Genomic DNA, 13800 nt, shown 5'->3' with positions numbered 1-13800 from the left:
TTTTTGCGATTCCTCTCTGTAGGCTTCTACTTGTTCTCTAAGGGAGTTCTTTATGCCTTTCTTGAAGTCCTCCAGCATCATGATCAAATATGATTTTGAAACTAGATCTTGCTTTTCTGGTGTGTTTGGATATTCAGTGTTTGCTTTGGTGGGAGAATTGGGCTCCGATGATGCCATGTAGTCTTGGTTTCTGTTGCTTGGGTTCCTGCGCTTGCCTCTTGCCATCAGATTATCTCTAGTGTTACTTTGTTCTGCTATTTCTGACCGTGGCTAGACTGTCCTATAAGCCTGTGTGTCAGGAGTGCTGTAGACCTGTTTTCCTGTTTTCTTTCAGCCAGTTATGGGGACAGAGTGTTCTGCTTTCGGGCGTGTAGTTTTTCCTCTCTACAGGTCTTCAGCTGTTCCTGTGGGCCTGTGTCTTGAGTTCACCAGGCAGGTTTCTTGCAGGGGAAAAGTTGGTCCTACCTGTGGTTCCAAGGCTCAAGTTTGCTCGTGGGGTACTGCCTAAGTCCTCTCCGCGGCGGCAGCAACCGGGAAGATCTGCGCCGCTCTTTCCGGGAGCCTCCGTGCACCAGGGTTCCAGATGACGTTTGGTGTTTTCCTCTGCGTCTGGATGTGCACAGAGTGCAGTCTCTTCTGGTTTCCCAGGCGTGTCTGCCTCTCTGAAGGTTTAGCTCTCCCTCCCACGGGATTTGGGTGCAGAGAACTGTTTATCCGGTCTGTTTCCTTCAGGTTCCGGTGGTGTCTCAGGCGCAGGGGTCCTGCCGCTCCTGGGCCCTCCCCTACGGGAACCCAGAGGCCTTATACAGTTGCCTCTTGGGCCAGGGATGTGGGCAGGGGTGGGCAGTGTTGGTGGTCTCCTCCGCTTTGCAGCCTCAGGAGTGCCCACCTGATCAGGCGGTGAGGTCTCTCTCCCACGGGGTTTGGGAGCAGAGAGCTGCTGCGGGCCAGGATCCTCGGGTGTGGGTAAATTGTACTTCTTAAAGGTACCCCTCCTCCAGATCCTCATAGCTTTCTTTTCCTTCATATTTTAATATAGAGAATGTCATAATACATTATATAAGTAACGTATGACGTAATTTATTCTTTGAAAAGTTGTCTGTGTGTGTGTGTGTGTGTGTGTGTGTGTGTGTGTGTGTGTGTGTGCTTGCGCGTTGTCTGGGTTGAAGGTGTTATCACATAGGGGTTAGCATAGATATGAAGGCTATCGGGCAGCTTTCGGTGGTCACTTCCCACTTCCCCCTTTGTCTCACTGACAGCTGTGGCTCTGCTGCTGCTGCTGCCGTTGCTGTGCTGCTCAATCCAGACCTGAAAATTCAAGGAGTTTCTTTGCTTTCTGCCTCTCCTCACAGCGCACGAGTGCTCCAGTTAAAGATGGTTGCAGTGCTGTCTGGACTTGACAGACTTGGTTGTGTAGCCTCATCTTTGACGCACTGAAACCCCCCCCCCCCACACAAACACACTACATTAGTCTTTGTATAAGACAACCACGTGTACATATTCTACGCCTTCATTGGTACCTGTTCCTGAATCTTAGAACCAGCGAGAATACATGTCCCGTAACTGCTTACCCAATAGTGTCACGTTTTGTACCAGACATAGTCTAGATCGTTAATGGAAGCTTTGACACTTTGTTTCTCTTTGATATGAAAATATTTCAATTCTTTCATCCAGGAAAATAATTCATGCCCTCTAATGCTCCTGTGTGTAACTTAAAAGCTTTATGATGCTGGCATACATTTTGTGGCAAGCCAATATAGCAGTGAAGTCCACAGGGTTCCTGGGTTAAATTTCAATTTCTTCATCTGATGAAACTGGTACTTTGTGTTCTGGTCTGCTGTGACCTCCAGGGAGAATTAAGGAGTGATTTTGGGACTTGTACATCAGGGCTGTTTCCAGATGCTGTTTCCTTGAACTATATTCTCTTTCTGTTTGTATGTTGTTTGGTTTTCAAGACAGGGTTTCTCTGTGCAGCTCTGGTTGTCCTGGAACTTGCTTTGTAGATTAGGCTGACCTCAAACTCAGAGGTCTTCCTGCCTCTGCCTCCTGAATGCCGGGGATTAAAGGTGTGTGCCACCACTAACTAAAGAGTTTTAACCTAAAGCATTTCAGAGCAGAGTATATACTGGTTAAACGTCTAAAAATCAATGCAAATGTTCTTTGTTCTGTTCAATTTTGTAGGGATCCTCCAATAAGCAGGGCACCACACTGAGAACCTAAACAAGCAGAAAATATTAAATGAGAGGTACATTAAAATCTATTTTTAAGGGCTAGAGAGATGTCTCAGTGGTTAAGAGTACCTTCCAGAAGACCCAAGTGTGAGTCCCAGTTCACAGCTGGCTATGAGTTCATTTCCGGGGAATCTTAAGTCCTTTCTGGTACCTGCACACACATGGTACATACATTCACACAGAAATGTATACATAAATAAGGATAAACCTTAACATTCTGTGTTTAACAGCTTCCCAATACGATTGTTATGCTCTTTTTTTTTTTTACAGGTGTGTGTGTGTGTGTGTGTGTGTGTGTGTGCGTGCGTGCGCGCGCGCGCGCGCGCAAATGTGGGTAAAGAATGGGGGATGAGGAAGAGAAGGAGAAATGATTAAAATAATTTCATAAGAGGATCCCACCAACAGGCTAGCTTGCCAGCGTTTGTAGAGCTGGAGAAAGCTGAACAGCCCAGGTCCAGGAACCATCCAATCAGGAGGCTGAGAGCCACATTTCCATAACGATGATTGGTTAGTAGTCTGGAGGCTGGCTGAGCTGCAGGAGGATGGGGAAGAAATGCTCTACTGAGAAAATAGCAGAACAACTTTCTGTTGTTTACTGCACATTCTCCAAATGACTGTAGTGGTTCATCCTTTAGCAAGGCTTGTTTAGCAAACAAAAGAGGCACAGTTGTTCTCAACAACAGTAGCTTTCCACGGCCAAGGAGCTGAGCAAAATGGAAGTCTTCTGTAAAATCAACTTGAGGCTCCTGAGTTCTTCTAACTGAATATGTAAACCCTGTCTAGGAGAGGCACGAGGATCATAAATCACTAATTCGGGTTTGCTGGTTTTGACGAACGCCACCTTTGCTTATTAAACGTGTGTCAACTTTATGAAATCTGAACAAAGTAGAGTTTATCAAGTATGAAAATCCTTTTAAATATACCGAGTGTTTTCATAGTTGGGGGGGGGGTGTTCTGCCACCCTCAATTACAAAGTTGTCCCGGGTATTTCTTTTTCCTCCTGCAGTCATTTATACATGAAAATCTTAGAGATGCAATGTGTTTCATAATGCTATCACAAATTTTTATACTTAGAGCTATCTGCTCTCAGTAAATCACGGAGAGATTTCTCCCACAGAAGGACACAAAGAAAAGAAGGCCAGGAAGATAATGGCTGTATCCCACAGCCTTTTGTCCTTTCCAACTTGGTCCTTTTCTACTCTGTTGTTTTAAAATCACACAGAGTAGTGGCAACATTTCACCTACAAGTTTTTAAGTTTTGCTTTACAACCCCCCCTCCCCCACCCAGCGTTTCTCCTTCTGGCATCGAGGCTAACCCTGCACAGCAGAGTAAGCAGAAGTATTTTGCAGACTTTCCCAGTGACCATTCCTTGGCTGGCTAACAGACCAGCCATTCAGAAGCAATTTTCTTCAGGCTGAAATTATGTGCTGACCGTAGCAGATCACTTCCCATAATAACCCTTCCCCCACCCAGCGCTAAATACAATCTGTCTCCTACTCACTGTAATAACGTGCAAATGACTGTAATTTCGCAGACAAGAAACAGCCCAAAGTGAAACGTGTCTAAACAGAGGTCGATTTGAAAAATCAGGGCTATTACCTAAATCCGTAAAATACATATTGTAATAAAACCAGCAACAGCAATATCCAATAAGTAGTTCTAAAAAACGCAGCTTGTGTTTTGATCTTCGTTATGCACTCGGTCTTCAGAAGCATAAAAGAGAACTCCTTCCCTAGAAATGGTTTCATTGCATGTGATGTAAATTGCCTAGCTGATCCCAGACCCTGCTAGGGCACCCATGCAGACCAGACATAGTAGCCAACACCACCCTGACAGTGCCCAGGGCCACGCTGAGGTATGATTTAAGACACTTAAGGCTGACCTACCTCCATTGCTGTTTTCTCAACACAAGTACTATACAAGTGTTTTTCAAAAAAAAAAAAAAAAAAAAAAAGGGAAAGAGTGCTGTTAGGTTTTCTCAAAGTGAAGTGTAGCAGGGTCAGACTGCTGCCTTTTCTTCTCCATTAAGAAATTGGAACTGCATGAGAAAACAGGAGCTATTTGAGCATACAGGGAGAAGCCACCTTTGTCTTTCTTTTTCTGGCTTGGTATTGAACCCATGTCATCGAGCAGTGTGGCAAGCACTCCACCATGGAACTATATTTCTATAATTTTTATTTCTTTACTATTAAAATTCATTGTAATATTAAAAATCACTTGATATATTTGCCTTATATTGGTTTTTTTTTTAAAACTAAGCTAGATTACAAAGACCTGTCTATCAGAACTGCATAATTCTCCCTGCCTTTGTGAGTCAGCTGGTAAGACTGCAGGCTAAAAGGTGTTAGCAGGATATAAAAGCTACCTGAAAAGAAAGCTAATGTGGCAATATTATGATATGGAACAATATCAATATTTGTGAATGTCTATCAGAAATGTTTTTTGCCAGGGGCTATCATGAAGTCTTTCTCCCCTTTTGCCAGGGGCTATCATGAAGTCTTTCTCCCCTGACCTGTTTCTACCAAGGACTTAAAAAGGTTCTGTGTACAAGATCTTTTCCCCACTTGGAACTTTATTTTGGTCTAAAGCTACTTCAGAATTATGCAAACAATCAAATGTTTGACCAAAAGAACAGTAATTGGCACAATTTGATGACAATTATCCAGAGATAGATATTGCTAAAAGTACTCAATGGAACCTTGAGTCGGATTTAGTATGCAGGGTGTAAAAGGGTAGCAGTTTTTTGTTTTGTTTTGTTTTTTCTTTCTTTTTTCTTTTTTCCCCCCTCTTTTCAGAAGCTCTTTAGCAACTAGGAGCAATTATCTGTAGGTGAAAAGAGTAAAGGCCTAATGTTTCTGTGGGTGTTTCATTAATCAACTTTCTATTCTCTAGAAGGAAGCCGAGGCAGACCAGTGCTTAAGGGCTCTGGGTGTCTAAGAGTCTTTCCCTATAGTTTTGTTGGGTAACCAGTACATTTATAATTACATCTAACCTAAGTCCCTTTCATGCAAATTAAGCTCATATTATTTATATTTTAGGATTTTTCTCTTTTGGTTTTTCTCTTGATCTTGAGAGCTCCCAAGAACTCCCAAGCATGTGGTACGTGTAGATTTAGAAAAACTTCGACTTGCTTCCAAGTAAATAAAAACCCAAGAAAGATGTCTGCTGGCCATGAGGGTACACTCTATAACCCTGCCACTGGGAAAGCAGAGAATGTCAAATCCCTAGCTAGCCCGGGCTGCCTAGTAAAATGCTTGTAGAAAAAAATGGTGTGTGGGGGGGGAGGGAGTAATAAAACTGATTTTGATTTCTGGCCTTTAATAATACAACCCCAATCAGAAGAAAGACTCTCAAATAAAAACTACCTGTGTTGTTGCCTGAAGTTGTTAGCCTCCTCTTGAACTCTTTCCAGAAAAAAAAATAGAAAGGAAAAGAAAGAAGGAAAGAAAGGAAGGAGGGAAGGAAGGAAAGAAGGGAGGAAGGAGAGAAGGAAGGAGAGAGGGAAGGAAGGAAGGAGGGAAGGAAAGAAAGGAAGGAGGGAAGGAGCAAAGCCAAGCCAAGTCTTTTGCCAGGATGGCAGGACAACTGTTCCACCTCCTTGCTGACGATGTGTTATGTGTAGTGCTGAGCTGATTTGGGGGGCCCATGGAGGAATGATGGTGACTATTGCTGGTAGGATGACACTTTCTAATTACCTTCTTTACACTAACCTCATGTCTCCCCCTCCCCTCGACTCCAAACACTGCTCTTTTTTCCCAGACATCTCCTCTGTCTCTCAGGTAGACACCCGATGACACATAAAATTACCCAGTACACGTGTTGAAAGAGTGTACCAGTGTAGGCAAGTAAATGAGTGAATGTCACTGGGGAGACAACCACTTCTTTGATAAGAGGCACAGGAAGAATTGGAGGGGAAGGGACAGAGGGGTGGAAATTATGTACCCATATGTGGAATTCTCAAAGAGATTAAATTAAAAAAATAGATCAAGATGAAAAACTTTTAGTTCTGTAGACAGAAACAAACTTTCCAATTATGTGAGGTAAGAGAGTAACTCCACTTGTCAAAGCTGGTAGCTAATTATCTTTCAGCCTTCCATTATCTGAGAGTCCTCACATGCCTCCCGATTGTCCTCCACCCCTTGTCAAGCAAAACAAACACATGCAAAGCCAGTATAACAATAGCAGTCTATTCAAAAGTTGCCTGGAAGAATTTGGGAGGTGGGAGAGATGGGGGTGGGGAAATAAAAGGCCTGTGGGAATAATAAAATGGAAAGAAAAAAAATGCTTTGATTTGCCAAAATAATTTGAATTGAATATGTACTCAAGTTGACCTTCTTCAGCCAAAGATTTAAAAAGGTTATGGGTTTAGGTTTGGCTGTAGAAGACGGGGTTAGGTTCAATTACACATCTGGGTGGTTACATTTTGGATCTAGTTCAACTCTGTGATTTCTTTAGTAAGGAGGCCTTTTGAAAGAGCTTTACCCTCCTCTGGTGCTTCTAGGTGACATTGTTTAAATACCCTGGGAAATGTTTCTGTTTTGAGAGATAATGGTTGATTTTTTTCTAAACTAATGAAACATATGGGGTAACCTCAGCTTGACATGGAGAGAACACCCCAGGGACACAGGAAGCACACAAGTTGGTCTTTGGAGGAACCACACTCCCCCCCCCCCCCCCCCAGCTGAGGACCGAACCCAGGGCCTTGCGCTTGCTAGGCAAGCACTCTACCACTGAGCTAAATCCCCAACCCCGGAACCACACTTCTAAAAGAAAAAAGTTATGACTTCTGTAAGGCACTGCACCCTAACCAAGGAGCCACACATGGATGTAAAACCTGGAGAGGAAAAATACTACCCAGACATCAAAACTAGAAGAGAAGAGGAGTTGATACTAGGTTTCTAATTTGCCCCCAGACAATGTTTGTTATTGTATATCTTCAGTGTGAGTGAAGAGGAGTTGTAGGGCTAGAGATCCCTTTCTATGTCTTACCCCAGAAAAGGCCAGCACTTGCAATTGCATTTTAAGGCATCTACTCTAGTTCATCTAGGGCAATGGAACAACAAATTGGCATTTTTTTAATGGACTAAATATATTAAAAACACAAACATTAGTCAATAGCCATTACTTATAACATGTGGCATAAATGTTTTTATTGATCCACAAAGTCGCCTCCGAACATTTACATCATAGCTGTCTTCGTCCAGAGGCAATTTATTCTTCTGTGCCCATTTGTGTAAGCTACGGCATGCCTAAACCTCCAATTGTCAACTGAAAAACCCAGTAATATCTGATCCTTCACACTTTGGGTTATAATTGGTTTACTTGAGACTAAGTGACCTTAAAATCCCCACATTCTAGCTCCTCAAATAGTTGAAAATAACAACTCAAACTTAAAAATAAACCGTGCTCTAAAGACTTACTATGTAAGACTACATTAGCTTAAATATATTAACGGGCTGTTTTCACATTAGCCTCCTGTCCTGGAAATTGAGCCCCATTAGCTTGGCTGCGTTTGTCTTACCATAAAAGTGAGAACATGTTGTGTGTTTGTGGGTTGTAGACACAGCATTAAGAGAATTTAGAATCTCTGACCCCAACAAGAGTTAAAGATTTGAGGAAAGAACTTTGGCAGATAATCCAGATAATTAAAAATTGGGGACTGAGGCCGTTTAAGGGGTTAATATGCCTAGTATATTTTTATCTTCCACAAATCGATTTATTTTTTTAATAAGACTCATTTGAGGTCTTAATGTGGTTTGCCGCGGCCTTGTTATCTGTCTATCATCTATCTGTCTGTCTTTCTGTCTGTCTGTCTGTTCTTCGGCCGGTCGCAGAAGATCAGTTGCAGGAATTTTGTTGGTAATTTGAAGAGAGCCATTCAGTACGTTTGCTCAATGGTTGTCTGGGTCCACAGTTCAGGAATTGCAGCTCAGAAACCTGGAAACAAAAGGGTTACTTGTTCCCCCACCACCGGACGCTCCCCACTGATTTTTCTTATTTAATGAGAGAGAGAGAGAGAGAGAGAGAGAGAGAGAGAGAGAGAGAGAGAGAGAGAGATGGGGGGGCAGGATTGCAGTAGGACAAGGTGGTGGGGAAGGGCTGAGAGGCAGAAGCTGCAGAGCTGGGCTGCGGAGTCCTAGGGACATGGAAGGGACAACAGTAAATCGCTCGCGTGGGTTTCCACCGAGCGGTGTCCCCGCTCTGTACGGGTGGCTCAGCTGGCTTCCCTCTGCCACCGAGCGATCACATACATTATTTCCCCCAAGATAACACAATCAAACTTGCATTTACCGATATCCTCTCTTCGCAGCCGGCTTGAGATGTGTTTTAATAAATAAGTGTTTTATGTGAATGATGTAGTAATTGAAACAGGCGCCCCAGCTCCCCCCTCCCTCCGTCCTGCGGGAGGTTCCGCAACCCCAATCTGCTTGGAAAATAAAACGCTTTGTCTCCACCGCCACCCCCCATAGCACCCCCACCCGCGCTCAGTGTGTGTTTTATACGTGTGTATATCTCAACCCCCTACAGTAGCCAAGAGAAAGCAGCTAACCAATGAGAGAGCTCAGTTTCATAAAAGCTGCTCTCTGATTGGCCCTGCGCGAAAGGGCATTGGGAACAAAGAAAAGTCCCTTTCAGGTATACAGGCTGAGAGCTCCTTTGGCTCCACTCCCCCTGTGCGTGTGTTGTGTTTCAGTTCTGATTTCACTGTTCCAGAACAAGCTTGGTGTGTGTGTGTGTGTGTGTGTGTGTATGCACCGGGGGGATTTCTGTGTTCTGGCTTTTTGCTTTATTTTTGTTGTTTTTTTATTTTTATAAAAAAAATACACGGGACGGTCTGTGACATTTGCTGGTCCATCTTTAATAAAAAAAATTGAAGAAATTATAATTTCCAAAATAAAGCGGCTGCAACCAAACACACTCAATGCAGTTAGAAGGAAAAGGTCAACTCGCTCCCATACAGACCGTAAGTACGGTTGCGTGGTGTGTCGCTATATAGCACTTTAGTGGGGTTTTCATGCAGGGGAATGTGAGAGTTTTATGCATTGAAATGAGGAACTAGTTACAGGGTTTGGCTATGCATTTAGAACAGCCCAAGAACGGTGAATTTTATTCAGTGGAGGCTGACTTTGTAACTTCTTTAGACAAATTAAGCTTGACTGGGCACTTGGGCTAACTTAGAGTAAATTACCTTTTGGGCTCTAACCCAAAGGAGACTAAGAGTGATTCAGTTACACACCCTGGTCCTCCCTGTCAGGTCTCCTGCGCACCTTCCCCCTCCTTTCCTCTTCTACCGGAGCTGAGCTGACCCCCGCCCAGACCGAGCCAGGCAAATGGGAACCCGGGTAGAACAAGCTGATTTCTCTCCTGTCACATCCCCCTGCTCAGTAATTTAATAGTAAACTAGGGAATATTCATCCATTACATGTAATGACTGTAACTACCATTTTCCACCTTCTTAAAAAAGGGGGGGGGGCAAGAAGAAAAAAAAACATTAAGAGAAGGTGTGTGTGTGGGGGGGAGCCCCACCCAACCCAAACAAACCCACAAATAGTAACAATGGTGTGTTTATTACAAGTCCCTGTTTGGGAGCTAGCAAAATGTTTTTCTTTGTTTAATACATGGTGGGGGGGTGTTTCCTAAAATCCCAGCAGCTCCGAGGTACTCTGCCCTCCCCCCAGGCGTCCTCCGCTTTGGCCCCTTGGGAAAGCCGACAAATTGGAGATCAGTTGAGGAAAGGTTTATAAGCTGTTTCTTTAAAACATCTGCTTTGCTCTTGTGGCCATTACATTTCCCTCCTTCCGAACTTCCGAGATGGCTGAGAAATGTTTCACATTCATAACTTGTAGCTTCGCCCACTGTAGGGCGTGCGGGGGGAGAGGGGGTTGCAGGGGGAAGGGAGAAACCTTCAGCTTTTTTTTTTTTAAAAGACCAGATCAGTATTTTCTTGATACGCTTGTCACCATTTTTGTTCTCACGACAACCAATTGAGCCCTTGATCCTCACGTGATGTGAAAGGCTTGCACTGTAACAAAACCGCTCCTTTTAGATGGTTGGTGTTGCTAACGCGCCCATCCCCCTCTCCCAGCCCCGACATTTCCAGCAAAGCGACTCTCCACTTCCAATCCATCAACAATTCATTACTGCTTTTAGCTTCCAAACGCCAGCTAATTAAAAATACTAAGCCAAGCTCCGAGGCCATCTGACTAAACACAGGAGGGGGTGGGCGAGAGGTGGAGAGAGGAGGAAAAAAAAAATAGAGACGCACTGTTTGCTGCGTGTAGAGAAAGAGAAATTGTCCTGGAGAAAGGTCGCCTTAAAAAAAAAAAAAACCTTTTTGACTCTAATTATCGAATTACCACATGACAGATCGGCTTGCGCGGCGGAGGATTTTAACCCCTCCTCGGGGACTATTCTAAGAACTCGGTTCTTTTTTTCTCAAAAACAACATAAAACAGGAAAACATCACATCCTTCAGGTTTCCAAGGCAGCCCCTTTTAGACGCCGTTATTTTCCCCGCTCCACCGCCCCCCGCCCCGGGCGAAAGCTGCTCTAACTGGTTTATCAGCTCCCTGCACAGTCTGCTCCCTCCTCCTCCACACCTTTCTTTTTCTCCTCCAGCCCAGCGCCTCATCCCACCCTTTCTTCCTCCTCCTCCTCCTCCCCATCCTTTCACCCCCTCCTTAAGTTAGTTGGAGAAATCAAATGTCAGGACGAGCGGAAAAATGCCACTTCCCGACTAACAGGCGGAATCCAGCCCAGATTTTCAGTCCTTTCTTCTTATTCTTTCTTCCCTTTCACTAATTTATCCCGATGTTAGCACATTCTGTCTCGTTACTAGAGGACGCCTGTAGGTTTGCTACATGAGATCATTACTTACTGATCACGGTGACTCTGAAGTCTGCAACCGAAAGCGGAATGAGAAGTTCGGAAAAGTTTTTTCTCTAATTCTCTCTCTCTCTCTCTCTCTCTCTCTCTCTCTCTCTCTCTCTCTCTCTCTCTCTCTCTCTCCCTCCTTCCTTTCCCTCCCCTCCCCTCCCCCTCTCCTCTCCCTCTCTCTCAACACCCTATTATTCTGAATGCTTGTTAAGAGGAAAAACACCCTTCGGTGCTTGGGTTGCGAATGTGAAGCATCTCTCAGCTGCACAGTGACACATTTTTTTTTTTTTTTTTTTTTTAAGGAGAAAAGGACTCCAGAGCTTTTTGCCAAAAGGGGGATGGGGAAGTGGAATAATGTTACTGAGTGATTATTTTGGCTGGGATGTGTTACTTGCTTTCTTCCTTTTTGATCATTTGGTGTTTAAGTAAAATGAAGCACACGGTTGTGTGCCTAGTGGACTGAGAAATGTTTTTTTTTTTTATTTGCGGGCCTAATTAAAAAAATGATAAAGGATTTAAAGGTAAGCATTCTCTCTCTCTCTCTCTCTCTCTCTCTCTCTCTCTCTCTCTCTCTGCGTGCCTCTGTATGTCTTTCTCTGTATATTTATTTATTTTCTTGACAATCAACTGTTAAAAGGGGACTGATCCCTTTAAAAAACTGTTTTAACTGCTCTTTGTCAAACACACACTCATTTGTGGTCACTGAGGCCACCTTGGCGCAGATCACTTAAAGTGTACGTCTTAATCAGTTTCCCTACAGACAGTAGCACCATATTTAACTGACTGAGCAGTTCTGTGACCCAGGGGTATGGCAAAATTATTTAGATGGATTTTTCTTTTTTTCTCCAGAAGACAGATATTTAACCTTTCCTCTCACACTGTCTTTTTACTGAGAAAAATACTCTTAAAGAGGTCTGTGCATATTTCATGAAGAATTGTGTAGCTGCTCAGGAAGGAGGGTGGTGGGTATGTGTGTGTGAGGGGAACTACTGTTGTTTTTCTGTTTCTTGTGGAGAACAAAACCTAGGTTGTCTAGACAATTTGTAAGAAGTATTAGAATTAGAAATAAGGAAAACTTAGTGACATTTTGAATACTAGTCCTAGAGAACTTTGAGGGCCTCTTTTTGTTTTTGTTTTTTTGTATGTTTTGTTTTGTTTTTACATTGCAAGACCCAGGACATGTTTAGGGGATGTTGAACAGGGTGTTTTTCTTGTATGAATGTCCAGGATCTTTTCCTGGGGTTGAAATAGCACGTGTGCCAGGCAAAAAAATAAAAATGTTCAACTTAAAAAAAAAAGCCACAAAAACCTTTCTGGGCTTGAATCAGATCCTTGGAGATATTTTAATGCTTTTAAAGAACTGGCTATCCCCCTGCTGTTTAGAGGGATTTTCGTTTTAGCTACTGTAAGATGTTTATTGTCAGGGGGGTGGTTTTCAAGTCTGCCAGTTTTCCTTTAAACCTGGTATTGGACTCTGAAAACGATAATGAGCCCCCTCCTCTCTGTCCTTCCTTGTGTCCCTTACTCACTCCCCAGTATTAATGGTTTTCTATTCCGGTAATACCCAGACAAGAAATATTCGACTTTTTCCCCCCTCTACAGGAGAAGGTGGACCTAGAGTGGAGGGAGTGAGATCCCGGACACATTTTTGGGGCAGGAAAAAGAAGAGGAAAATTGGAAGAATTTTTTTTTCTTTAAAAGAAAGCCCAGAGGAGCTAAACGAATGTCCCCTCATCTCTCAAGGAAAGTTCATTGGATTTTTAATCTCGAGAGCTCATCTTCAGGATGTCCGTGAACGTTTCGACTGCAGGAAAAGGTGTGGATCCAAATACAGTTGATACTTATGACAGTGGCGATGATTGGGAAATCGGGGTTGGAAATTTAATCATTGATTTGGACGCCGATTTGGAAAAGGACAGACAGAAATTTGAGATGAATAATTCCACCAACACCACTACCAACAACACTAAGGATTGTGGAGGTCCGGCCTCCAATGGGACCTGTGCTACCTCAGCCTTAGCTGATGGCCTAAAATTTGCTTCTGTTCAGCCCTCCGCTCCCCAGGGGAATTCACACAAAGAGACCAGCAAATCAAAAGTGAAAAGGGCTAAAACTTCTAAGGATGCTAATAAATCTCTGCCTTCTGCTGCCTTGTATGGAATTCCCGAGATCAGCACTGGCAAGAGGCAGGAAGTCCAAGGGCGCCCTGGAGAGGCTACTGGCATGAATTCAGCGCTGGGTCAAAGTGTGAGCGGCGGCGGCGGCGGCAACCCAAACAGCAACGGTACCAGCACCGGGACCTCGGCTGCCACCGCGGGGGCAGGCTCCTGTGGGAAAAGCAAGGAAGAGAAGCCAGGGAAAAGCCACAGTAGCCGAGGCGCCAAGCGGGATAAGGATGCTGCGAGATCCCGGAAAGACAAGCACGACGTGCTGCAGGGCCACCAGAATGGCGGAGGAGGCCAGGGCCCCTCCGGTGGTGGTCACCTCTATGGCTTTGGGGCCAAGAGCAATGGAAGTGGCGCGAGCCCCTTTCACTGTGGGGGCGCTGGGAGTGGCAGCGTCGGAGCTGCAGGGGAAGTTACTAAAACTGCTCCGGATTCAACGCTCATGGGAAACTCTATGCTGGTCAAGAAGGAAGAAGAGGAGGAGGAGAGCCACAGACGAATTAAGAAACTGAAAACCGAGAAGGTA

General features: G+C 44.2%; 1 protein-coding gene and 1 long non-coding RNA gene across 5 annotated transcripts in view; one reads left to right on the top strand and one right to left on the bottom strand.

The window, feature by feature from the left end:
* Window positions 1–11246, bottom strand: part of LOC108348794 (uncharacterized) — an 80604-nt gene extending 69358 nt beyond the window's left edge. The window contains exons 1-2 of one of the 2 annotated variants that reach the window (XR_005496360.2): window positions 11111–11246; window positions 9782–10255 (exon numbers count right to left, since the gene is read on the bottom strand). This is a non-coding gene — a long non-coding RNA (uncharacterized LOC108348794). Of the gene's footprint in view, window positions 1–9781; window positions 10256–11110 lie in introns of those variants that run through there. The other variant, XR_005496361.2, reaches the window with a different exon arrangement.
* Window positions 8872–13800, top strand: part of Zfp608 (zinc finger protein 608) — a 107977-nt gene continuing 103048 nt past the window's right edge. The window contains exons 1-2 of one of the 3 annotated variants that reach the window (XM_039096782.2): window positions 8872–9196; window positions 12712–13797. In XM_039096782.2, the coding sequence (XP_038952710.1) occupies window positions 12895–13797 (903 nt within the window). In that variant the 5' untranslated portion in view covers window positions 8872–9196; window positions 12712–12894. Of the gene's footprint in view, window positions 9197–11268; window positions 11631–12711; window positions 13798–13800 lie in introns of those variants that run through there. The other 2 variants (NM_001107378.2, XM_039096786.2) reach the window with 2 other exon arrangements.

The sequence above is a fragment of the Rattus norvegicus genome, chromosome 18 (assembly GCF_036323735.1).
Source record: "Rattus norvegicus strain BN/NHsdMcwi chromosome 18, GRCr8, whole genome shotgun sequence".
Taxonomy (NCBI): Eukaryota; Metazoa; Chordata; class Mammalia; order Rodentia; family Muridae; genus Rattus; species Rattus norvegicus.
The sequence above is the reverse complement of the archived record's forward strand: the minus strand, read 5'-3'. Positions and strand labels throughout refer to the sequence as shown.